This window comes from Corythoichthys intestinalis, chromosome 21 (genome assembly GCF_030265065.1).
Source record: "Corythoichthys intestinalis isolate RoL2023-P3 chromosome 21, ASM3026506v1, whole genome shotgun sequence".
Lineage (NCBI taxonomy): Eukaryota > Metazoa > Chordata > Actinopteri > Syngnathiformes > Syngnathidae > Corythoichthys > Corythoichthys intestinalis.
Genome location: NC_080415.1, coordinates 26,715,096 through 26,742,867, shown reverse-complemented (window position 1 = coordinate 26,742,867; position 27,772 = coordinate 26,715,096). Strand labels below are relative to the sequence as shown.

Here is a 27,772-nt window from a genome sequence, read left to right as displayed (position 1 = left end):
AACTGCGAACTACATCACTATGGGATTTCCTATTATTCCAGCTCACTCCATAAAGTTCTTATTGAAATTTTCCCCCATTGGCTGTCATCACTTTTTATTTTTTATGTTGTGCGCCTCGTTTGCTTGCGTGTGTTGGCAAGCCAGCGAGGATGACGTCGTCAGGCGTGGTAATAACAATGAGAACACGATTGAATCCAGACCGCGAGGACCCTCACTCGCTCCCCCGTGCGTAAAAAATGTTCAAAATCAAAGCAAATGTCGATCCGTTCAAATATCATTTGGACGTTCACTTATGAACTTGTGAACATATCGTGGGAAAAGACACGAAAAATCCACTGGTGGAGTTTCCTGAGTGAAGTGAAGCAGTGTGGAGTGCATAGGAAATGAGTCATCCCGTGCGCGTGCACGTGTACGTGCGTGGGCGTGTGCGCCAGTTTGTTAAAAACACGCAGCGAGCGCACTGGTCCCGGTGAGTCACGTCGTGATGTTCACTTTTCCACGCTGACGACCACCGAGCTCGTCGCTCTTCCCTGCCACATTTTCATCCTTATATTTTTTATTCAAGGGAAAGGTGCGCACTTGCACTTTCACGTGATGGATTCCCACCCTTTTTCCGCAATTTGCGGATTGTTCCTGGCGTTGATAAGCGCTTTCGACGGAGCGTACGCGCAAAAAAGTAAGTTATGATTTAACTTTTCATTTGGCTTCTTCGAGTTGGCGTGCGTTCGTGCGTGTAAAGCGCCCACGACACCGGCTTGTTAGATGGTCCACCGGTTCCGCATTCCGATGGCCTGATTTTCATCCCCCGCCGCTTGCTCCCGACTCAACACTGAGATTCAATCCGAAGAAACTCACTCAGACACGGGGAGGAAAGTGAAATAGAGTCCTTAGAATGCATGGAGGATGATGTTTGAACGATGCAAACAAGTTTTTTTCATTCTATGGACGTTTGAGCGGTCATGTGACTACGTACTATGTGTCTATGTATATATATGTATTAGGGATGCACAATCAATTTCATGACGATATATGGATTTTTTTGGACACGTTTTTGATTTAAGTGTAAGGTCTGATCTACTTCATCATTGTCATACGATATAACACGCTGGATTCTGTGTTGATGTCTGTCGGGCTTTATTTAGAAACTACTGATCGCAATCGTCAAACTTGGAAATGTGTATCTTAGCCGTAGGAACTAATTTTGTATGTTTTTTTTAAGTGAATGAATTTGGTGCAAAGACAAGTAAGGCTTTTTTTGTGAAAAAAATGTGTATATAGTAACACAAACTGTATAGTAGCACATTTATTAAAATAAAAAGCAAGCCCCCCGCAAAAAAAAACAACTATGCATAGTAAGGCTTTTTTCCCTCAAATAAAAGAACCATGTACAGTCAGGCTTTTTTATGCAAAAAAACGACCATGTATAGTAAGGCATTTTCCCCCTAGAAAAAGATCATGTGCAGTAAGGCTTTTTCACTCCAAAAACAACCATCGGTAAGGGATCCCCCGCCCCCCCAAAAATCCATGTACAGTAATGCATTTTTCTGCAAAAACAACAACAACAATGCATATTAAGGCTTTAATTTTTAAAAAGGCTATTTTCTAGAAAAAAAAATAAAAAATAAAAATCAATCAGTTGTAAGGCTTTTTTTCCCCTAAAAACCGACCATGTATAGTAAGGCATTTTCCACCTGAAAACAAGCATGTATACTAAGGCGTTTTTTTCACACACAAAAAAAAAGACCATATATTAGCCTTTTTTTTTTTTTTTTAAAACAACAACCATGTGCAATATGGCAATAATCTTCAAAAATAAAGCAACTGGGTATAGGAAGGCTTTTTTTCTGAAAAAAAAAAAAAAAAACGTTCATGTGCACAAGGGTTTTATCCCCTGCAAAAAAAAAAAAGGCATGTTTATTTTCCCCTCAAAAAATGACCATGTGTGCAAACCCGCCCCCTATATGTGTGGAAGGGGTTTTTTCCCCCTGCAAAAAAAAAAAAAAAAAAATCCTCCCTCAAAAAATGACCACGTATACGAACCCCTATAAAAAAAAACGACCATGCTTTTTTTTTTTTTTTTTAAGAAAAAGACCATGTAAGACCATGTATTTTTTTTTTCCTCGTCAAAAATAAAACAACTGCATATAGGAAGGTGTTTTTATGCAAAAACAACCATGACCATGTAAGGCATTTCCCCCCTAAAAAACGAGCATGTATAGTAAGGCTTATTTTTTTCTCAAAAAAATGACCATGTTAGGCCTTTTTTCTTCAAAAAAATGTATAGGAAGCCCCCCCCCCCCCAAAAAAAAGACCAAGTATAATAGGGCTTTTTCACTTCCCAAAACAACAACTGTGTATAGGAAGGCTTATTTCCGAAAAAAAAAAAAAAACGTTCATGTGTACAAGGGTTTTATCCCCCCAAAAAAGCCATGTTTATTTTCCCCTCAAAAAATGACCATGTGTTCAAACCCACCCCCTATTAAAAAAAAAAACGACCGTGCATTCCCTTAAAAAGGAAAAACGATCACGTAGGGGAAGGCTTTTTTTCCTCCAAAACCAAACATGTATAGTAAGGCCTATTTTCTCTCAAAAACCTCTCTCAACGACCATGTATAATAAGGCCTTTTCACCCCCAAAACCAACTACTGTGTATAGAAAGGCTTTTTTCCCACAAAAAATGTTCATGTGTACAAGCATTTTATCCCCTACAAAAAAAATGTCATGTTTATTTTCCCCTCAAAAAATGACCATGTATACAAACCCACCCCCTATAAAAAACAACAACCGTGCATTCCCTTAAAAAGAGAAACGATCGAGTAAGGCTTTTTTTCCCCTCCAAAAACAACCATGTATAGTAAGGCCTATTTTCTCTCAAAAAACGACCATGTGTAATAAGGCATTTTCACCCTGAAAAAAATGATCCTGTACAGTAAGACTTTTTTTTCTTCAAAAAATTGTAGAAAGACTTTTGTTTCGTAAAAAAAAAATTGAACATGTATAGTACGGCATTTTTTATGCCAAAAACAACCATGTATAGTAAGGCTTTTTTTGTCCAAAAACAACCATGTATAGTAAGGCTTTTTTTTTTTCTTAAAAAAAAAAAAAAAGTATAGTCAGGCTTTTTTCTCTCAAAAAATGACGATGTATAATAAGGCCTTTTCACCCTCAAAAATCGACCATGTATAGTAAGGCTTTTTTTCCTCCAAAAACAACCATGTGTAGTAAGGCCTTAACGCCCTGAAAAAAATTGATCATGTACAGTAAGGCTTTTTTTCTTCAAGAAAATTGTAGCCTTTGTTTCCGTAAAAAAAAAAAAAAAAAAAAAAAAGACCATGTATAGTAAGGCCTTTTTCATGCCAAAAACAGCCATGTATAGTAAGGCTTTTTCCCTCCAAAAACAACCATGTATAGTAAGGCTTTTTTTCTTAAAAAAAAAAAAAAAAAGTACAGTCAGGCCTTTTTCTCTCAAAAACGACGATGTATATAATAAAGCCATTTCAGCCTCAAAAATCGACCATGTACGGTAAGGCTTTTTCACCCGCAAAATAAACTACTGTGTATAGGAAGGCTTTTTTCCACAAAAAATGTTCATGTGTACATGGGTTTTATCCCCTGCAAAAAAAAGTCATGTTTATTTTACCCTCAAAAAATGACCATGTATACAAACCCACCCGCTATAAAAAAACAACAACCGAGCATTCCCTTAAGAAAGAAAAACAATCACGTAGAGTAAGGCTTTTTTCCTCCAAAAACAACCATGTATAGTAAGGCTTTTTTTCTTTAAAAAAAAAAAAAATTGTACAGTAAGACTTTTGTTTCAGAAAAAAAATTGACCATGTATAGTAAGGCCTTTTTTATGCCAAAAACAACCATGTATAGTAAGGCTTTTTCTCCTCCAAAAACAACCATGTATAGTAAGTAAAAAAATGTAGTCAGGTCTTTTTCTCTCAATAAAACGACGATGTATAATAAGGCCTTTTCACCCTCAAAAATCGATGATGTACAGTTAGGCTTTTTTTTCTCCAAAAAATGGCGCAGGAAGACTTTTGTTTCTTAAAAAAAAATCGACCATGTATTGTAAGGCTTTTTTTAAATGCCAAACACAACCATATAGAGTAAGGTTTTTTTCCCCATCTTCAAAAATAAAACAACTGTGCATAGGAACGCTTTATTTCTGCAAAAAAAAAACGACCATGTGTATAAGCCCTCCCACCCCCTAAAATAGAAAATGTTTTCTTTCCCCTCAAGAAATGATGAACACCTATAAAAATGACCATGCTTTTTCAAGACAAAAAAAAAAAACAAAAAACAAAAAAAGACCTTGTATAGTAAGGCGTTGTTTCAGCAAAAAAACGACCATCTATAGTAAGGCATTTCCCCCTAAAAGAAAAAAAAATGATCACATTGAGTAAGGCTTTTTTTTTTTCATCCAAAAACAACCATGAATAGTCAGGATTTTTTTTAATGTACAGTAAGGCATTTTTTCCTCAAAAATGACCATTTTCTCCATGATTTGACCATGATTTTACCACCACCAAACACCGTTTTCGGAGTGATCTCGGATCCATGCAGGCTCCAGTAGGTCTCCTGCAATATTCGCAGCTACTGTGGTGTAATTCAATGGATGATTCATCTGAAAAATCCGCCTTTTGCCACAAAACTAAAGTTTGGTGGGGGCAAAATAATGGGCTAGGGTGGAAGGCAACATAAATAGTCTGAAATATCAACAAATCTTAGCTGCCTCTTACATTCCTAACCATAAAAAGGGCCAAATTCTGCAGCAGGATGGTGCTCCATCGCATACTTCAATCTCTACCTCAAAGTTCCTCAAGGCAAAGAAGATCAAGATCCACCAGGACTGGCCAGCCTAGTCACCAGACATGAACACGATGACAGAGGAAGCATGAAAGACGAAACCCAAGAATGTTGATGAACTCTGGGAGGCATGCAAGACTGCTTTCTTTGATGCTCCTGATGACCTCATCAATAAATTGTATGAATCCTTGCCGAACCGCATGGATGTCATACAAAACATTAAATCTGGATTTCACAGCACCAATACTCAATTCGCTTATGTTATGTAACATATTTTTGTATTTGAAGTACAGTTTTTGTTCAATTTTCACACTACTTTCTGTGGGCGACAAAACTTTTGTCTTGGCAAAATTTGACCTTTATGTCTTCTTTAAATGATAAATCTTTTTTCAGTGAAACAAATATATTTTTGCACATTCAACATCATTTGGGAGGGTCTTAGCTGTCATATGAGCCATTTCTGACACCAATTGAATAATTAAAAGTCAGGTTACTAGCAATTGTTTCTACAAAATGGATAAGCGTCTTTTGTCAGGGACGGTATACGAAAAAAAAACATGTAAATTAGGGCTTTTTGTCTTCAAAAACATCAACTGTCTGTGTTGGAAGGCTTTTTTTCCTGCAAAATAACAACAATGTATAGTAAGTAGAGATGTCGATCGATCTGGTCCGATCACGTCATTTTCAAAGTATCGGAATCAGCAAAAAAATATCAGCAATGCCTTTTTTAATATATATACTGTATATTTTTTAATTAAATCGTTTTCTAATTGTATTTAACGTTACAGACATAATATGTTAAACTCATCCAGTCTTTAGTTTAGGCTTAAGGTAGGGTTATCAAATTTATCTCAATACCGGCGGTAATTAATTTTTTAAAAAATGTATCACGTTAAAATATTTAACGCAATTAATGCATGCGCTGCAGGAGCCACTCACGCATTGTCGCGCTCAATCTGTAATGGCAACGTTTTACCTATATAGAGAGGTAAAAGGCAGCGTTAAATGAGTAGAGTGAATTTTGGCAGTCTTTGGAGCGTATTTTTAATTGGCTAAAGCCTTACAATCCCTCTGCCTATGATTAGAAATATCATGGGAAGCAATGTGGTGAAGCAAGGTAGCAATTGAGCTTTTTCTTAACACCTTAAGTTATTTCTCAATGCAGAGAAGATATATCAATTGGTAGCACTACGCACAGTCATGGTTCCACTTCCCATCATGCATTTGGGCATGCCTACAGTATCATATACTGAAAACTCAACAAATACACTAGATGGCAATATTTATTCACGATATACAAAGTCACAAGTCTTTCTATCCGTAGATCCCTATCACAGAAAGAATGTTAATCATGTAAATGCCATCTTGAGGATTTATTGTCATAATAAACAAATACAGTACTTATGTACTGTATGTTGAATGTATATATTCGTCCGAGTTTTATTCATTTTTTTCTTAATGCATTGCCAAAATGTATATGATCGGGAAAAATGATCGGGAATGATTGGAATTGAATCGGGAGCAAAAAGAAGCAATCGGATCGGGAAATATCGGGATCGGCAGATACTCAAACTAAAACGATCGGGATCGGATTGGGAGCAAAAAAAACATGATCGGAACAACCCTAACAGTAAGGCATTTTTTTAAGATTAAAAAATGCAACAATGTGTAGTAAGTTCTTTCCCCCCCCAAAAATGTTTTTGATGTATAAAAACTTGCGTCTGAATGAGAAATTTATTACAAAACGCATGTCAAAAGCGAAATATATCACGTTTCAAAATCAACCTCACATTACAACACTAAGCCTATATAAAATGTGTTCAAGCAAGTTATTTTTTGTAGAATTTTTCACAGATTTTGATGCCTGACGACTTGCAGTCAAATTTGCACTCTTAAACTCATTTGAATGAAGTCCATTCAAACTGCAAATTACCTGTGACATTTGACATTTTAAATAAACCTATACGGAGCAGAGAAAAAACCTCTACATGTTTGAATGGCAAGATCCTACTGCTTTTTACTACTTTTACTGGCTAACATTCAGCATTCTTGAATGTTACTTGAAGCACTGTGTTGTATTTCCTTAAATTCCTTGCAATGTCATTTTAAGGAAAAATATTATATCAGGATATATTTCATTATTACATTTTGTCCGTACGGCACAGCTTGATCCTTGCAGCTTTGCGCTCCGAGTTGACTTCATCCAAAGCCCGGAGTTGTTTTCTTAAGCGTTTATGTTGAATCCGAGCAAGCTTGATAGAAAAACATGCTCGCCTTTAGATCATTTCCTCATGCTTTGACGAGTCCCTTCTCATGTGCATGTGTGTGTGTGTTCGTTGCCGCCACCCCAACACCGAGCCTGTCGGAGCAGCGTGAGGCCATCTCCCACATCTGGACATCAGCTGCCGTCCCCCCCGACCCCCACCCCGCCTGTGTTTTAGGACAAAACGCAACATCCCCACACCCAAAAACGACGCGACTCCCCAACGTCAGGAATGCCAAAAGCGGCGGGCGCCAGATTCTAGGGGGGAAAAAAAAAGACGACTGCTAGGATGCATCGTCTTTGTGGCGGCGGTGTTACCACTCGTTGCCGGGCCGACACGGGTCACTCCGGGGTCACGCCTACGCGTCCTCCCGCTGGTGACCTTGGGCATTCCCGCGGTTCCGATTCTGCCAGTCACATTTTTTTGGGCCTACGCGTGAAAAAGCACTACTTGGACCTAGCTTACTAGCACGCCACATGATTAGCGTGAAACAGTGAGTCAGCAGTCTTTACTCATGATTTTACAAGGTGTTGTTTTTTTTTTTTGTTTATTGCATCTGTGTTGCGTGCCCATGAGTCCTTTCTTGCGGTCCTGTGGTAACTACTTACTCAAAAAGAAGCTTTTCCTCAATTGCTAGCTTGATGATTAAAGCGTTTAAGACAGAGTGAAGATGAAGCGGCTTTGCTAACAAACGAGTCGTTTGTGAGCATTCATGGCGCAGCTGCCCAAACCACTTGAAGTGGGAAGGTGGCAGCGAATGAACGTTCGTTCATTCTAGATTCAAGGATTACTTACCTAGCTTACTGGTGCTCCACGTGGTTAGCGTGTGGGCATAATGGCCAAAAATTCTACTCAAAAAGGAATAGCATTACTTCAAAATAATATTACTCAAGTAAAAGTAGTCATCCAAAAAATGTACTCAAGTACAATTTAAAAAGTATTTGGTGAAAAGAATACTCAAGTAATGAGTAACTGCTTATGATGTTTGATTTGTTAATAAAAATTAACAATTTGTAATTTTTTCTCAGCACAAAATTATCCATATGAACTGTTTTTGTACTGTACTATAACATATTACATAACCACATTGATTAAACCAAAGGGGGGGGGGGGGATCATTGAATTCCTCCGAGAGAAAAAAAATCTACAGAAAGGAAGCATCATTTGTCCAAAGAGCATGAGTGCCCTCTAGTGGAGAAAATAGTTCCTAGTTTGAATAGTTGAATAGTGAATACAGTGATCCCTCGTTTTTCGCGGTTAATGGGAACCGGAACCCGCCGCAATAGGTGAAAAACCGAAATAGCCCCCCCCCCCCAAATTTTTTATATATTTATATTATGATAGGGTGACCATATTTTGATTTCCAAAAAAGAGGACACTCAGCCCGGCCTCAAGATACTTGAATTTTACTCAAAGTTCACTCAAAGATGCCTATATCACTTTAATATATTTAAAGTGTGACCCCTCACTCTGGATGGGAAAATGCAGTTTGAAATTAATAATAATAATAATAATTAAGGCCTAAAAAATATATATATATATATATATATTAAACTGTATATGTATATGTAAAAAATGCAGACCCATGGAAATGTAGTCCAGTCAATACACATACACACAGTAGGCTATGTGCCAACTAAACATTTTTATAAATTACTATCACGACAATTGTCCTTGACAAATTCTTATTCCCATTCAATTGATATTCTCATTCAATGTTTTAGATTGCACACATCCAATAACCGAAGTAAACTGACAAACTGTTCAACCAGCATGTTTCCAAACGTAGCAGTTCAAAACTACGTTTCCCATAATGCCTTGCATGTTTTAGCTTACTGATAGCTAGCTGAGGCAAAAATGAGTTTACAATCATCGGCAGCGCAACGATGCGACATCAAATGGGATTTTACAGTCAAAGCTCCGACAGAAGTCAACAGTTGCCATTATTTACGTATTTATCGTCAAAAACTTAACAACTGGGCAGGCGTTGTGGCCAAATCATCAACCCAGTAAATGGCAGTAATGCCTCATGATAGGGGTAAACTGCCAACAAAAACAAGAAGAACTACTCCTTCCCTCCCTTCTAGTAGGAGCCATGTCAACTGCTGCCACCCAGCGGCCGGAGGGATTCTCTTCAAATTGGTCTCGTGAAAAATCATAAAAACCGGACATTTTTATGGATTTATAAAACCCGCCCGGAAAAGGAGGATACTACGTGAAAGTAGGACTTGTCCGGGCAAAAGAGGATGTTTGGTCACCCTATCTTATGAAATATATTTTTGTACATTCAACATCATTTGGGAGGGTCTTAGCTTTCATATGAGCCATTTCTGAAACCAATTGAAAAATTAAAAGTCAGGTTATTAGCAATTGGTGGCAGCGAATGAACATTCGTGCATTCTAGGTACAAGTGTACCTAGCTTACTAGTGCGCCACATGGTTAGCGTGAAATGAAGAGTCAGTGTCACTGTCTTTACTCACGATTTTCTTAACTCATGAGGTGGTCTTTTTTGTTTATAGCGTCTTTTGAGTCTGTTCTTTCGGTCGTGTCACAACTACTTATTTGAAAAGCAGCTCCTGTTCAAAAGCTAGCTTGACGAATGAAGCGTTTCCCGCTGACAGGGTGATGATGCTAACAAATAAGTCAGTTGTTAGCATTCACGGTGGTACGTGTCTGATCCATTTGAAACGGGAGGGTGTGAATGAATGAACATCCCGCCATTTGAAGCCCTGCCGCTTCAAATGGATCGGATGTCTACTCGAGATAACTGCATTGAAATTCACAGCGGAAATAGCTACAATGGATTGGACGTCTAGCACCGTCAATGGTAACTGTTCGATGTAACAATAGGCGAGTCATTTAGGTGTCGTCTTATCTCGGCGGTGCCGAGGAGACGCATTGCGAGGGGGTGAGTCAGCAAGAATGACGTCAACTGGAAGGTCGCGAGAGAGAAAGAGACACTATTGTTTAGGCCGGCTTATCTGCATGACAAATACTGTTGGAAGTGCAAAGCGGTTAGTATTTTTTGCATCTGCGACGTCTTCCTGTTGTTATGGAAGACAATGTATTTAGGTATTAGCGAGTTGAGCTATACGAGGGGGTCAAATTTAGGGCAAAACTTTGGTGCCAACGTACCTTGTAGTTGAGGACTTGGAGTCTTGCTGTAGCGAGATCAAGTTGACGTCGTACATACGATAACGTAGCTGTAGAAAGATAGCGTGAAGTTGAGAAATGTAAAACAAAATTGTAAAAAATAATCTTGTCATTGCAGCAAGATTATGTGTACTTGTAGGAAAAATGTAAGACTTGAGGAAAATTAAATCTATTTGGAGACGAGTAACGTATTTGTACTCGAGAAAGTGTATATGTAGGAAAAAATTGACAGTTGCAGAAAATAATCTTGTAGCAAGAGTAACTTGTCGTTGTCGTCATGTGTGGTTGTCGGAAAAATGTAAGACTATAGGGGATGATAAAGTCGAGTTTTACAGAAGTAAACTTGTGCTGCTGCAAGAGTAAAGGGTAGTTGTTAGAGATGTCCAGATCGATCGGCATCCCGATCGATCGGGTCCGATCACGTCATTTTCAAAGTATCGGAATCGGCAAAAAAATATCGGCCATGCCTTTTTTGTAATTATATATATATTTTTTAATGAAATCGTTTTCTAATTGTATTTAACGTTACAGACATAATATGTTACACTCATCCAGAGTCTTTAGTTTAAGCTTAAGGTAGGGTTATCAAATTTATCCCGATAACGGCGGTAATTAATTAAAAAAAAAAAGTATCACGTTAAAATATTTAACGCAATTAATGCATGCACCCCACGACCCACTCACGCATTGGCGCGCTCAATCTGTAATGGCGCCGTTTTAGCTACTGTATATAGAGAGATAAAAGGCAGCGTAAAATGAGTAGAGTGAATTTTGGCAGCCTTTGGAGCCTTTTTTAAATAGGCTAAAGCCTTCCAATCCCTCTCCCTATGATTAGAAACATCATGGGAAGCAATGTGGGGAAGCAAGGTAGCAATTGATCTTTTTCTTAACACCTTTATGTTATTTCCCAACGCAGAGAAGATATATCAATAGGTCGCACTACGCACAATCATCGTTCCACTTCCCATCATGCATTTGGGCTCAACAAATACACTAGATGGCAATATTTAGTCACAATATACAAAGTCAAGTCTTTCTATCGGTGGATCCCTCTCACAGAAAGAATGTTAATAATGTAAATGCCATTTTGAGGATTTATTGTCATAATAAACAACTACAGTACTTATGTACTGTATGTTGAATGTATATATTCGTCCGAGTTTTATTCATTTCTTTCTTAAATGCATTGCCAAAATGTATATGATCGGGAAAAATTATTGGGAATGATTGGAATTGAATCGGGAGCAAAAAAAAAAAAGCAATCGGATCGGGAAAATTGTAGTTGTAGCAAGAAAATGTCTAGCTGTAGAAAACGTAAGAATTTAAGACAGTGGTGGAAAAGAGTTGTAATAGTACAGGTGATAACTTAGCAAGAGTAATTGTAGTTGTACTCGATTATATGTAGTTGTATTAAAAACAAAGTAGTAGGAATAATATGAGACGGCTAAGGAAAATCTTGAACATGTACACAAGATAAGTTTCAATCAAGACGACACGGACCTGTAGAAAACCATAATTTTCGGATTAGAAGCCGCTACTTTTTTCCCCTCATTTTGAATCTTGTGGTTTATAGTCCAGTGTGGCTTATTTGTTGATTTATTTGGGTTAATATGTTACACTTTATTTGACAGCAGCATCATAAGACTGCCATATGACCATCATAATTATGACATGACACAGTCATGAGCATTAATGAATGCTTATGACTGTTGTCATTTAGTGTCATCTGGCAAATTATGTCACTAACTCCATTTATGTCCAGTTGGGATTTTTTTTACATCCATTCAACATATGTTATGAGCATTAATTAATGCTCATGACAGTGTCATGTCGTAATTATGATTGTCTCATGACAGTCTTATGGCGCCACTGTCAAATAAAGTGTTACGAAATACCGTACTAGCAATTAATGAAACAACTAGAACAGTAACTGAAGAATTAGCACTACCCATGAATTTTGATTGTAATTACACCTGTTGTGCTGCAATGCCTGTTAGGAGGCATGTTGGACAACAGTGTTGACAGCAGGTGGCAGCAGAGGTTGACGTCTCCTCCAGGGGAGCAGTGATGGCTAAATGAAGCTTCTTGAAACAATGGGGGTTAATTTGGTCTTATAATGTCGCTGTCAAATAAAGTGTTACCGGTTAATATCTTTTGGTGTAAATATCCCATGATACAGCGGGGACAGCTGCGGCTAATAGTCCAGTGCGGCTTATCTATGAACAAATGCCAATTTCGTGACAAATCTGGTGGGTGGCGACTGATAGTCAGGTGCGCCTTCTAGTCCAAAAATTACGGTAGTTGTAGCAGATTTAACTTGGAGTTGTAGGAAAATTAAATTTTAGTGAGCTAAAATACAGAGTTTTAGCAAGAGTTACTTGTTGATAACATGTGGTCGTAGGTAGGGTTGTTCCGATCATGTTTTTTTGCTCCCGATCCGATCCAGATCGTTTTAGTTTGAGTATCTGCCGATCCCGATATTTCCCGATCCGATTGCTTTTTTTTTTGCTCCCGATTGAATTCCAATCATTCCTGATAATTTTTCCCGATCATATACATTTTGGGAATGCATTAAGAAAAAAAATGAATAAAACTCGGACGAATATACACATTCAACATACAGTACATAGGTACTGTATTTATTATGACAATAAATCCTCAAGATGGCATTTACATTATCAACATTCTTTCTGTGAGAGGGATCCACCGATAGAAAGACTTGTAATTCTTAAAGGATAAATGTGACTTTGTATATTGTGACTAAATATTGCCATCTAGTGTATTTATTGAGCTTTCAGTAAATGATACTGCAGCCATTTAACTTCTGCCCAAATGCATGATGGGAAGTGCAACCATGACTGTGCGTAGGGGCACCAATTGATATATCTTCTCTGTGTTGGGAAAGAACATAGGGTGTTAAGAAATGATCCACTACTACTTTTCTTCCCCACATTACCTCCCACGTTATTTTTAATTGCTGAAAGAGGTACTGTAAGGCTTTAGCCACATAAAAAAATGGCGCCAAAGACTGTCAAAATTCTCTCTACTCATTATACGCTGCCTTTTAGCGCTATCTATAGGTAAAATGGCGTCTTTATAGATAGTACGTGACAATGCATGAGTGGGTCGTGCAGTGCATGTGTTAATTATTTAAAGTGATTAATTTTTAAAAATTAATTACCGCCGTTAACGCAAAAAAATTGATAGCCCTACTTTAAGCCAAAACTACTTTAAATAAAATTAAAAAAAAAAAAAATATATATATATATATTAAAAAAAAGGCATGTCCGATATTTTTTTGCCGATTCCGATACTTTGAAAATGACGTGATCGGACCCGATCGAACGTGATGTCAATCGATCGGGACATCTTTAGTCGTAGGAAAATACTTTTTAGTTGTTGGAAAAATACTTTTCGTTGTACCAAAGTTCATTTTTAGTTGTAGCTAAACTAACTCGAAGTTGTAAGTAATGGAATCTGTTTTCATAGAATTTGGATCCTCTGCTACCGTAGGCTATTTTGGACCAATCAGAAAGGCTCATTTGACTTCTCAAATCTCAACTTGATTAGTTCGTTTGTGTGCCATGATCTAATTATTCGAAAATTAGTTTCAACCATTAATGAGATGAGAATCCAAACAATTTGATTAAGGAAAACAAATACAACAATCTTTTGATGAGCGCTGCTCTTCCACGCACACATTAAAAGTGCTGGTCTCGTGCGCGCGTGCGTACCGAAAACAAACAAAGCCTCCCGTCGTGTCGGCAGCGGGAAGGAAGCTTTTCCGTTCGAGGCCCATCTTGTTTTCATCTTCCCAACAGACTTGTTTTCTCCCTTCTCAAAGTGGAAGACACGCAAACACACCAAAGGAAGCGAACACGCCTTCACTTGGTCCGATCATCTCAGAAATTTTGCCTTCTGAGCGAACGATTTCCAGCATTTTGCCGACATTCTTCATGACAAACTCAAGGCAGGCAACATACCGGAGAAATGACGTTAGGGCGAAACCACATGGTGCTTAATATACTTGTACTACAGTGCTGCCTTGACTTACAAGTGCTCCATCGTGGCAGTGTTGGGAGTTATGAGCAAAAACGTATGTTGAACTCATAAATCAGGGCAGACTTTATGAGCAAATCAGGTTAATTTAAGAGTTCGATCACCAAATAAACGACCGTAATTTTCACACTAGGCGCACTGGACTGTAGGCCGCAGCTGTCTTCACTGTATTATGGGATATTCACACTAAAATATATTAAGCAGTAACACTTTATATGACTGCGGCATCATAAGACCGTCATAAAACCAAATCAACCACCATGAAGCATTGAAAGATTGGCTGCAAAGCTTCATTGCTTCAAGATGCTTCATTTGGCCATCACCGCTCCCTTGGGGGAGACAATCAACCTCTGCTGCCACCTGCTGTCAACATTGTTGTCGTCCAGGGGGGAGGTGCCCCCGGGTGTCATACTGCGTGTCCCTCCTGGCCTGGGGGTGTGGGGTGGGTTGTGCCTCCGTCCCCTTAGTCTGTCTCCGGCCCTGTCTGCCCCCGTGGGCCGCGGCGGCTGCCGCTGCCCTCCTGCCGGTGGGGTCGTCGGCGGGGCCTCGTGGGGCTTGCAGTTTCTTGCTGGCGCAGCGCCTGCTCGGGGTGCAGGGTGGGTGCTTGGGCGGTGGGGGGAGGGGTGGGCGGTTGCGGGTGAGCCGTGGGTGGTCTGGGGCGGGGGTTGATCGGGGCCCTGGTGCTTCTCCCGCCCTGCGGCCGGTTGCTCTGGTGGACGGGGCCACGCCCACTGGAGCCTACCTCTTAAGTCACGCACTCCTCACTTCAGCACTGTAAATATCTTTCACCCTAGCACTGACATACTCATTCATTTCTCCGGGGGGAGTTGGGTCGGGGCCATACAGTCCTGGCCTGGCTCCCCCCTGTTTATAATGCATCACACACCAAGGTTGTGGGATGGTTGGGACCTGGTGGGGGGGGGGTGCCTCACGGTTACCTGCTCACGGCAGGCCCTACCATCCCTGCACCTTTTTTTAACGCACCACACACATCATACTCCACAGGAGAACTTTGGCAAAGGGTGGTGGGACGGGCAGCTGGGCTCAATTTCCATGCTGCGGTCCCATTGCCCCAAAGCAAGATCTCCTATTTTAATGCATACATAGCACTACCCACCCCTCACAATCCCATCACGGTGCTGGGTTATGGCTGCCAGCCGGGAACACAAATAGGGTGGTAGGTGGATCCCACACGTTTTTCTATGGCATGGCTCCCGAGGCGTGGCCTCCTCTCCGCCTGGGCTGCCGGCCGCGGGAGGTCGGGGCTCTGGTCTCGCATCGCCCCACGGCGTTCTCCTGCCTCCGCCTTCCCCTCCCTTCTCTAACTGGGTATGCGCCCTGTGCTCTGCCGCGGATCGCTGGCTGGGCGGCGGAATATCGTCTGGATGTTGCCTGCTACGGTGGGGGACCCTGCCCTGCCCTGGGCTTGGTGGGCCGCTGGGGGCCCCATGGCGTGCCATGTCGGCTGGGGGGCTGCGGCGGCGGCTCGTGGCCCGGGTGGGCGGATGGGGTTGGGTACGGGCGTGGGGTTGGTGGTGCGTCCCCTCTTGCCATCCCCGAGGGCCGGTAGATGGGCGCGCGGGTGGTCCCCGGGCTGGCTGGCCCTGTGTTGGCGCCCGCGTGGCGTCTTTGCTCGCCTGCGTGGCTGCTGCGTGCCCGGCGGGGCTTGCGCGCGGCTGGATGTTATTGGGCGCGCTTGGGCGGGGGGGTCCCGGTGCCGGGATTGCTGTTGAGGCGGTGTAGGGTCGGTCGCCAACGGCCTTACACTCACAAGGGATTCACACGATTACTGGGTTCTAGATCACAGAGATGATTTGTGTACACTCTACTCCTTTCTATCACTTAGCTTATAGACTCCCCCACCTTCTTCCCCCTCTTTCCCTGGTCAACAGGCACCCCACATGGTGTTAACCGGAAATACATTTAGCTGACGATAGCACCAACATATTGGTAGTTAGTGTAGTTAGGCGTTCAATGTATTTCTTGTTGTTTGTGTTTCTTCTCATGTGATTCTTTTGTTCCCCCATAACCCCTTCCCTTCCTGTTCGCTGTTTTGTCATAATAAATGAGGTATGTTGAATGATCACAAAGGGAGTATGTCAGACTCTCAATGTGAAACATTAAAACTGTTCAGACTATCCGGGCACTTAGACTTCCATTCCCCGTGTCAAACAGCTGAACAGGACAGGTTAAAAAAACAAAACAAAAAAAACATTATTGTCGTCCAACATGCCTCCTAGCATGCATTGCAGCGCTGCAGATGTAAATAACAATCAAAATTAATGTTTTTTGCTAATTATTTCTTCGGTTACTGTTCTAGTTGTTTCATTAATTGCTAGTTATGGAATTTGGTAACACCTTATTTAGCAGTGACGCCTTAAGACTGTCATAAGACCATCATAACTATGACATGACACTACCATGAGCAATAATGAACGCTTATGACATAATTTTGTGTCATCCGGCAAATTATCTCACTTTTGAATGGATGTAAAGGATCATAAGACATAAATGGAGTTAGTGACATAATTTGCCGGATGACACTTAATGACATCGGCATTCATTAATGCCCATGATAATGTCATGTCATGATTATGACGGTCTTATGGCAATCTTATGACGCTGTTGTCAAATAAAGTGTTACCTATAAACTCAAATCAACAAATAAGCCGCAGGATGCAAAATGACGGAAAAAAGTAGCGGCTTATTGTCCGAAAATTACGGTAAATTCGTAAATCAAGGCAACACTTAACACATTGCCTACCATTGACGGCGATAGACGGCCAATCCATTTTGACTGGGAGGGCTGCCAGCGATCATTCGTTACTGCCGTCAATGGGAGCTAAAGTATTATATCCAATTATATCCATTGTAAAAGTAGTAATGACCATGCATGGTCCAGGACAGTCACTGCCATTCGTAAGTCAAAGCAGCACTTTACGAATACATTTGAGTCATGAGTTTAATTTGTTCGAACCTAGATCCTAAGTCAAGGTATCACACAAATTCCTAATGTTCACCCAACCACGGCTGTGTCGGATTCTATTTTATAAGAAAATAAGCTGATGTTTTTGTCTTGTGGTTTCATAGGTCAGTGCGGGATCTCAGAATTCTGGAGCTCCGACCTGGACGGGTGCATGCCGTGCGCGTCTTGCAAGCAGTACCCAAAGACGCCTTTGTGTAACACATGTAAGATGCCAGTTTTTGGAAATCATTTTTTTTGTTTTTCACGTTTTTAATTACTGTATGTTTTTGTACGCTAGGTAAAGTGGTGGAAGAGACGCCGGACGTGTGGAAGTTAGCAGCCATTAGCAGCTTCTCTGTGCTGGCAGTGGTGCTAGTGGGCGCCGCCCTCATTATCGGGGTGATGGTGCATCGCCGCAAAGCACAAAAACTTCCTCTACGAGGTACGCCGATGTGAGATTTTGTTGGAGACTAGAAAAACGCACACTAAGGCTTTTAATGATCAGTTTTATGATGATACGAAATCAATTCTTCAGTCGATATATTCGCCGATAGTGATCCCTCGTGCTTTGTGGTTAACAGGGACCAGAACCCGCCGTGATAAGTGAAAAACCGCGAAGAAGCGCAAAAAAAAAAAAAATAGTGTGTGTGTTCAATGTATTTATTCAGATTTAGTGTTGGAAAGAGATACATATAAGATGTTTTTCACATTTTTCCAAATTAAAAAAAAAAAAAAAAAAGTGTGACCTATAGTCTGGAAAATACAATTTTCCTAAAAAAAAAAAAATAAACCCTTGTATAAGTACCGTATTGGCCCGAATATAAGACTGTGTTTTTTTGCATTAAAAAAAAGACTGAAAAAGTGGGAGTCGTCTTATATTCGGGGTCTAGACATTTTACCCATTCACGACGCTAGATGGCGCCAGATATCATTGAAGTGATGTTCTGTCATGACAGATCTCAGCTACTCTCAAGTTTCACCAGTTTGCATTATTTTATTGCAATGTTTTTCCTTATTCAGATTTGTCTCAAGACTAGTTACATTTAGACCTCGCTTTGATGGTTAATGCAGTTATTGCAATTTTGTTGTTTTATCACAATTGATGGGTTTATTTACATTTCAAAAACCAGAAGCCATTAATTTACGAATGTTATTGCACTTTAGTTTACATATTTAAATGTTCAGATATTAAGATTTGAATGAGGCAAAATAACATGCTTTTTCTCTCAAATATATTGTTATAATCATTTGTTTCAGATGTACTGATGTATTATTTTCTGTATAAAAATTTGGTGTTCAAAAAGTCTTTTTTCAAACGAGTCTTGAAAAAGAGGGGGTCGTCTTATAATCAGGGTCGTCTTATATTCGGGCCAATACGGTAACTTATTTTTTAAAATTCTGCATAATTTGGTGTTTTTTTCCTCATATCTAAGCTATGACAATGACATTTTGCCCCTCGATCAATTTTGATTTGATCATAATGAACAGTCTTCCCTTTTGTTTTGTTCACAGAACCGATAGAAGAAACCGCAGGCCCACTTTATCAAGCTTAAACCTCCCAGTCAGTAAACACAACATTGCGACTACAGTGTGACGGACTGAAGCTAGCGGCGACCGCCCCCCCGCCAGGCCTGACCGGGATGCCTCGAGGCCGTCGACCGTGAACTTTGACTGATGGAGCGACCACAGGCTTTCTCCTGACAACAATCCATCTATTTTTCGTTCTTTTTTTAAGAAATGTATTTAAAATGTAGCAAAAGCGACGACACACTAGAGTGCCTTTGAGCGACAAAACCGCGAATCGGATGAATGTAGGTATGAAGAGGTCAAAGGGCGGGACACACTGTTGAGGCGCAAACAGCGTGTTTGAATGTAGCTACTGTTTAGGTGAAGCGTCGTCTTGTTATGACAATCGTGCACTGTTACTGAGAAAAAACATTTCAACATGAGGGAATGACATATTTGTGTACTGTACTATCTGCGGAGGCGGAGCTATGTCACGCCACATGAAAACTCATTTATTTTCATACGTAGACAGTGGTAAACATCCAATCCATTTGAACATGCTAACATGTACCACAGTCCATGACGGACTGCTATAGCTCTGGAGTGGACGTTTATTGCTGTCAATGCTAGCTAACCAGTTGAAAGGTGCAAGATTACCATTTTCTTCCTTGTTTTTGCCCTTTGAATCACAAATATGTCAACATTCCACACAAAACACTATTAATTAACTCACTGGCTGCTATTGACAGTGATGGAGAAACCAGAGTTATAACTTTGTCAAATTACCACTTAGAACACTAAATGAAACACACCAACAGTCAGATCAACTTCTGCCAGCCTCTCCCAGTCTAAATTGATTGGACATCTATCCCAGTCAATGGCACTGGAACACAATCATTCAGTGTCAGATGTTAAAATGCATTTGATGTCTATAGCTGTCAATACCAGTGGATGAGTTGATATTTTAAGAAGATGGTTACTTCTAAAGCACATTGTTTTAAGAAAGGGACTTATAAATGAAGATTAAAAAAAAAAAATTCTTATGATACTAACATCTTCCTAATTTTGTCTAAATGTATATAAATTTTGTGTACATGCACTGGCTTCTTTTGACCAAATGCAGTCGTCTTATTGCTTTGAGTATCAAAATGTATTTTCACAATAAAACCTTGAACCGTACTTGCGCTGTTTGGTTGTCATGTGAGCGAACAGAAACAACACACGTGTTGATTTGCAAGGTTTTTTTTAATCATGACTTGGCTTCCATCCTAAATCTAAGCCACTAGTAGAAATCTACACTTCCGTGACAAAATAGTTGTATAAATAGGCGATAAATACTTAAATCCAATATATGAGGTGGTAGTCTATCTTATACTTTTTTCTACTGAAGAAAAGTTCAAAGATCCAGTGGACAGTAGACAAGTTCAGTGAGGAAGGAGGCGAAGGAAGCGCCACAGGAGACGGAAACGTTAACATAAACGTTGGCGAGCTGCAACTAAATATTAGTTTGAATGTGCATTTGCTGCTTGGCGTGGAGGATAAACAAGAGCACAGTTGATACAGAATACAAACATGGAAAGAATAGTCAAAGTGGCATAAATAGTCAGTTTCGGGCAAACATGAAGCTCACGGTCGGAGCCTTGGAGGTATTTAGTGCTCGTGAGGATAAAAGAAGGCAAAAGAAAACATGACAGGGTTTCCCCAAGTGCTTTATAAGCCTGGTGGGCCGCCAGGCTAAATCTGTGCTATAGAAGTATAAAAAAGAATACATACAGTGGGGCAAATAAGTATTTAGTCAACCACTAATTGTGCAAGTTCTCCAACTTGAAAATATTAGGGGGGCCTGTAGTTGTCAACATGGGTAAACCTCAACCATGAGAGACAGAATGTGAAACCCCCCCCCCAGAAAATCACATTGTTTGATTTTTAAAGAATTTATTTGCAAATCTGGGTGGAAAATAAGTATTTGGTCAATATCAAAAGTTCATCTCAATACTTTGTTATATACCATTTGTTGGCAATAACGGAGGCCAGACGTTTTCTGTAACTCTTCACAAGCTTTTCACACACTGTTGTGGTATTTTGGCCCATTCCCCCATGCAAATCTCCTCTAGAGCAGTGATGTTTTGGGGCTGTCGTTGGGCAACACGGACTTTCAACTCCCTCCACAGATTTTCTATGGGGTTCAGAACTGGAGACGGGCTAGGCCACTCCAGGACCTTGAAATGCTTCTTACGAAGCCACTCCTTTGTTGCCCTGGCTGTGTGTTTGGGATCATTGTCATGCTGAAAGACCCAGCCACGTCTCATCTTCAATGCCCTTGCTGATGGAAGGAGATTTTCACTCAAAATCTCTCAATACATGGCCCCATTCATTCTTTCCTTTACACAGATCAGTCGTCCTGGTCCCTTTGCAGAAAAACAGCCCCAAACCATGATGTTTCCACCCCCATGCTTCACAGTGGGCATGGTGTTCTTCGAATGCAATTCAGTATTCTTTCTCCTCCAAACACGAGAACCTCTGTTTCTACCAAAAAGTTCTATTTTGGTTTCATCTGACCATACCACATTCTCCCAGTCCTCTTCTGGATCATCCAAATGCTCTCTAGCGAACCGCAGACGGGCCTGGACGTGTACTGGCTTCAGCAGGAGGACACGTCTGGCAGTGCAGGATTTGAGTCCCTGGCGGCGCATTGGGTTACCGATAGTAGCCTTTGTTACTGTGGTCACAGCTCTCTGTCGGTCATTCACTAGGTCCCATCATGTGGTTCTGGAATTTTTGTTCACCGTTTTTGTTATAATTTTGATGCCACGGGGTGAGATCTTGCATGGAGCCCCAGATCGAGGGACACTATCAGTGGTCTTGTATGTCTTCCATTTTCTAATAATTGCTCCCACCGTTGATTTCTTTACACCAAGCGTTTTACCTATTGCAGATTCAGTCTTCCCAGCCTGGTGCAGGTCTACAATTTTGTCTCTGGTGTACTTCAACAGCTCTTTGGTCTTGGCCATAGTGGAGTTTGGAGTGTGACTGTCATTGTGGACAGGTGTCTTTTATACTGATAATGAGTTAAAACAGGTGCCATTAATACAGGTAACGAGTGGAGCCTAGTTAGAAGTTAGACCTCTTTGACAGCCAGAAATCTTGCTTGTTTGTAGGTGACCAAATACTTATTTTCCACTCTAATTTGGAATTATTTAAAACTCAAACAACGTGATTTTCTGGGGGGTTTTGTCCACATTTTGTCTCTCGTGGTTGAGGTTTACCCATGTTGACAAATACAGGCCTCTCTAATCTAGTAGGAGACTAGAAGTAGGTGAACTTGCACAGTTGGTGGTTGACTAAATACTTCTTTGCCCCACTGTATTTTAAGTGCATTTTAACTGCGTCTGGTGATACGTTTGAAAGCGTAATGGCGATTTCTCATAGCATGTGATATTTGAACAAACCTTCCTTTGCGCTTTGCCATTGAAGTGTAGTTTTGTTTGCTTGTTCAAACTTGGAATGTCCAGATCCGATCACGTGATCCAAAATCAGGCCGGTCAGCCATTTCTCAGAGGATCGGAATTGGGTGAAAAGGATTAGTTTTTTAATTTAAAAAAATATGTTTTCCTGCTTCATACAGCGCCATAGCCTCTCAACCTCCCACATGCTAAGCAGTGCGGCCAAACTGTCCAGCTTGCATTTAGAACTTAAAGTTAGCAATTATTGACAGGTTTGTAGCTTTGATCTTGCCAGAGAAGCTAGGTAGCTCAACGATCAAAGGCACAAATGTGTCAATCATCATTAAACTTGCATAAGTGTGCTGTGGCAACTCATTGTGTATGTGAGAAGCTATTCGCAGCAGTGTGAGCGTCAAAGCGTCACTCAATGAAGTATTTAATAAAGACAAGCATTTTTCTGCATTACTGTTTAAAATGAATTCACATCATGAAGTTGGAATGGTACGACAGTAACATGTTTGACAACTGACAACTTTTTTTTTTTAACAACTTTTTTTTCCGATCGGATCGGGACTCTGTATTGGCAGATTTTCAAAATAAAGTGACTTGGACTCAGGTGCAAAAATATGCGATCGGGAGATCCCTCGTTAAAACTGTATTTCAAGACAAGTATTGTTAATAAATGGCATATAATTAGTGCTGCACCGATACTACTATCGGATCGGAAGGGGTCGCTAAAATACAGGCATCATTATCTGCGAATATTAAGAAATAATACACCGATGATGCGCGATATGTGTTCTTTGACATTTAGTTTCCAACAGCTGGTTGCACTCCCAATGATGGCCGCCAGTTATGAACACTGCTGTAAAATAAGCAGCACTTGTTGCCCACCCCAAGATGGCCGGCGATTACAAATGCCACCGAAGAAGAAAATAAAGGAGAGCGCATTGAAGGTAGAAAAAATTATATAGCTAAAAGTCAAATATTTATTTTTGAGATGGAAAATGGTAGCGTTTTGAGCCTCGGAGATGTTTAGCAGACATATTTTCCATGTTAGAACCTGTACTTTAAATGGTGGATAAATCTACACGTTAAACGGTAATAGTAGCCAGGATTTAACGTTTAGCATACTTTACATAAAGATGCAAGCTTTAGGCTAACAAACTTGTAAAGTCTAACAAAAGTAATTCACATACAAGACAAGATAACATACTGTTGTGGTATGATGGTATTGATTGTGCACAAAAAGTGATTAGCACATTAGCTAAGCTAACAAATGTGGTATAATGGTATTGACTGTACACTCAGTGTTTCTATGGCTATGTTCATACTACAGGTCTTGATGCACAAATCCGATTTTTTTTGTCATATCCGTTTTTTTGGCGTGCCCATTCAGACTGCCTTTGTCCATTGTGACCATTCAAGTATTACGCATGTGCTCTAATTTGCAGTCCGACATGCGCTGAGCAAGAAGACCCGCATGCGCAGAAGCATCAAAACAAATGGCCGCACATACTGGTTTTCATCAGTCATTCCAGGGATATCATATTTTGCTTTTCAAAATGAGGACACAAATAACAGACATAAATAATCCCTATATAATCCCTAAGTAATAATTATTCAAAGTTTATATGGATCGATAGCATGCACGCACTGTCCGTGCATGTCACACACATACGGGCAGTTTGTAAGCAACTCTCGGCCGTGTAAGCAATGTTGAAATATTGCTTATATGGAGTAGACAGAAAACCGATCATTCTCAGGCTTATCCTCAACCCATTACTATTTTTTTTAATGACTGTTGTCAAGTCCGACCCTTCTTAAAAAGCCGTGTTCAAGGCAAGCTAGGCGCTAATAACGCACAGCTGCACTGCTAGCGTAGCGTCTCTCTCGCTTTTTGATGACTAATTGCTGCATGAATTCCGATTTTGGAGACTGGACAGTACAGACCGCCGCAACAGTCTGAACAAAATGTGGCCCAGATCGGATTTGAACCACATACGAAAGTGACCCAGATCGGATTTGAAATGGTCCAGTTCTATGCGACTTGTCACGTTCAGACTGTCAAGCTAATGCCTCACTCGAGTCGGAAAAACACGAAAAAATCGGATTTGTGCATTAAGACCTGTAGTATGACCGTAGCCTATTAGTCATTGTTCTTGTTCCACAAATGTTTATAAGCAGTCATGATAGCAATTATTTTACATTCGAGTATGCATGTCATCAAGAATTAAAAATATTTTTTCAAAAAAATTGATATCGACACAGTATCTGCTCATTGGCTGATATCACACAACCGGGTGTCGTTACTAGTATCGGGAGGAAAAAAGTGGTATCATTGCAACACTACTTATAATAGCACATAATGGTCATAATTATAAATTTGGCAACTTAACATTTTATTATGTTTTTTCCCAAAAAAACCTGTTGGGCTGCCAGAAGGCTTCTCTGCCGTCAGGCTTTGCAAGGTTTTAGGAGGAAACCCTGCATGATACGAGGGGCATTCAAAAAGTAATGCACTCAAGTTCATTGCCCATACAGGATTTTACCAATCTTGTTTCTATTTAGCACAAACATGATAGGACACACCTTTTTGCGATTGTTATATGTGTTTTTCTTATTTTCAGATTTTTAAAGCTTAAACTAACTCATCAGCATAAGTTTTGTTGTCAGGATTGACAGAGGTGGATGGCCGACCACTACAGGACTTATCGGCTATGCTGGCTTTACCCACCTCTTCATGGTCTTCAGTACTGTTTTTCAATGGCTGTACCCATCTTTTTACAGTACTATAGTCTATGGTATCATCCTTGTAGACATTTTCCAGCCGGTTGTGAATCCTCAGAGGGGTTGCTCTCTCTGCAACAAGGAATTTGATTACAGCTCTTTGTTTCTGACGAGCTTCAAGAGGGGCAGCCATTTTGGAAGCCAGTTTAAGCTTTAAAAATCTGAAAATAAGAAACACACATATAACAATCGCAAAAAGGTGTGTCCTATCATGTTTGTGCCAAATATAAACAAGATTGGTAAAATCCTGTACGAGCAATGCACTTCAGTGCATCACTTTTTGAATGCCCCTCTGATAAGAAATGTGGGGACGAGGCACAACACAAAAAGACACATATTCAGCAATAGTAAAATTTGTACAGAAAGTTTGGATTGTTACGATTGCCTTCAACGGTAGCCAACAAGTTCAAGGTAAGACGAAACATTTTTATGACAACATTCATAAAAGGTAGCTTTAAGCATATGCCACTTAAATTAGTAGTCGAACAGCTACTTCCCAAATTTAAGTCCGTCACTTGGAGGGAGCTTCAAACAAACTAGTTGAGGTATTTAACGCTTGTGGTGCCATCGGTTCTTTAGCACACACAAACCAACACGACTCACAAAAAAGTTTGGGATACCGATTTTTGGGATTCTATGAGAGGAAGAGCCTCAAAATGTTCTGGAACCGACACATGACGTACCTTCAAAAATTGAGTGGTGAGGAGCCGTGTGGGACCGGAGGACAACATTCAGAAGTGGCTGGAAAAGCAAGTTAAAGACCCTCAAAGGAATGAGCCCATGTCTAAACCCATGAAGTTGTTAGCGTCCAAGCTAAACGAGGAGGAGTTGTCGTATGCGTTGTGGTTCTGGTGCAACTTCTCGTGGTGTCGGAGATTGGACTTGCTGGAAAAGTTCTTGTCACAAAGAACGCAGGAGAAGGGCTTCTCTTTGCTGTGGATTCTCCGGTGACAGATAAGCTGTGTGGACACACGGAAGGCCTTTCCACACTCTAGACACTGGTAACGCTTTGGTTCGGTGTGAATTCGCCGGTGGTTCTTGAGGGCCATAAGGTTGGAGAACTCTTTATGGCACACGGAGCAGGAGAAGGAGCCCGTTTTGTGGCTGTTTTTGTGGTTTAGGAGGGAGCCGGCATGGCGGTAAGTTCGACCGCAATGCTCGCAGATGTGGCTCTTCTCCGTCTGCTCGGTTGTACTCTGCGGATGATGGGACATAGGTTCTGTCCAGCTGATATCAGAGCAAGAGTCCTTAGAGCGCTCCTTGGAGTGAGACTCCATGTGGCTCTGCAGGTGCACGAGAAGACAGAAGGTTTTGCCGCATTCGGGGCAGCAGTGGCGCCTCATCTGCGAGTGGATCTGAAGTGTGACGGGATCCGGGAAGGTCTGCAGACAAAGGCTGCAGTGGTGGAGGTTTTCAGAGTGGGTCTTCTTGTGGTTGAGGAGGGAACCGGCGTGGCGGTAAGATCGCCCGCAAAGGTCGCACCTGCGGGAGGAAGAGGTTGGTGTCATCTTCACATCTCGTCCTAGTTTCCATCATGTGTAGGGACTTGAGAGAACGTTTTATAGACCTGTTCGGCCTTCTGGGACAACTGCAACAATCCAGTTTCCAACTATCAGCAGGTTCTATTGGATTATTTTTGACTTTTTGTCTTTTTTTTTTTCAAATTAGCATTTTAGGTGGGATTTTTACACATGTTTTTGTCATCGTTTCGGTTGAGGTAATCGACTTTCCTGCCAAACAGAAGTCGTCGTTTCTAAAATTAAGAAATTACCTAATCCAGGCTATACTTTGCGGACTGGTTTTCAAGTTTGTTAACCAGTCATGGCACTTTTCATTGACAAAGTTGTAGAAGTTCTCATTTGAGAATGCGAAAAACATGCCAACTGATTTTGAGAAAAAAAACATCCAACCTTGTAAAATGGAATTATAGAGCAAAATTAGCATTGTCACATTAAACCCGGTTTACAGAACAGATTAGAATTAAACTGTCAGAAGCAATTCAAATTTTGGTTGGTGATCTGGTCACTAGGAGTGGGAACCTCTTGGTACCTCACGATACGATACGCGATACAAAGCTCACGATAACGATGATCTGACGATATGGCGATACAACAGTTATCGATACATTGGTCAGGAAATCATTCTCGGATATTCTACAAACAAACAATAAACAGAAAAACAAGCTTCTGCTGTGAATTGGGATGAGTTTATCACTAGTAGACGTCCAATCCATTTGAACTGGGAGGGATGGCAGCGAATGAACGATTGTTCATTCGCTGCCACCCTCCCACTTCAAACGGATTGAACGTCTATGGCCGTCAGTGGCAGCCAATGACAGGCAATGAGGTAATTTTGGGCCATTTAAGATCATTTACCTGTTGATTTTGGAAAATTTTATGGGTCACTACCTGTTTGAGTTAAAGAATTGGAAGTGACTTGGGAATCACCCAAATGAATAGGCGGTGACTTAAACTCAACAGGAAATGACCTGTAAATGCCCTAAAATAAACAGCAAGTGACCTGTAAATGCCATGAACATCGGACAGAATGACTGTGAATGCTCTGGTTTCGAATGAACAAACGTTCCTAGTCTAAATAGATTGGACATCGAGCACCCTAGATGCAGGCTTAGAGTTAACTGAGACACTATTATGGTGGTAGAATTTGGTTGCAACTCGTTGGTTCCTTTTATTTTATTTTTTTATACTTTGACACCTTTTTAAAACGATATCTCGATTCTTGGCAGGAGCATATCGATAACCTTTTGGGATACAAA

At 40.6% G+C, this 27,772-nt stretch overlaps 2 protein-coding genes across 3 annotated transcripts in view; one reads left to right on the top strand and one right to left on the bottom strand.

The window, feature by feature from the left end:
* Positions 1-455: 455 nt before the first annotated feature.
* si:rp71-1c10.7 (tumor necrosis factor receptor superfamily member 12A) lies at positions 456-20,595 on the top strand. The gene is made up of 4 exons (XM_057825355.1): positions 456-676; positions 17,383-17,481; positions 17,556-17,699; positions 18,770-20,595. The coding sequence occupies exons 1-4, from the start codon at positions 595-597 to the stop codon at positions 18,808-18,810; spliced, it is 366 nt and encodes a 121-aa protein (XP_057681338.1). The 5' UTR covers positions 456-594; the 3' UTR covers positions 18,811-20,595.
* znf646 (zinc finger protein 646) overlaps positions 19,750-27,772 on the bottom strand; it is a 16,012-nt gene continuing 7,989 nt past the window's right edge. The window contains exons 4-5 of one of the 2 annotated variants that reach the window (XR_009061710.1): positions 25,680-26,478; positions 19,751-25,157 (exon numbers count right to left, since the gene is read on the bottom strand). Coding sequence is in view for 1 of the 2 variants with exons in the window: in XM_057825350.1 (XP_057681333.1) it covers positions 25,761-26,478 (718 nt within the window). In the remaining variant the exon portion in view is untranslated. Of the gene's footprint in view, positions 26,479-27,772 lie in introns of both variants that reach the window. The other variant, XM_057825350.1, reaches the window with a different exon arrangement.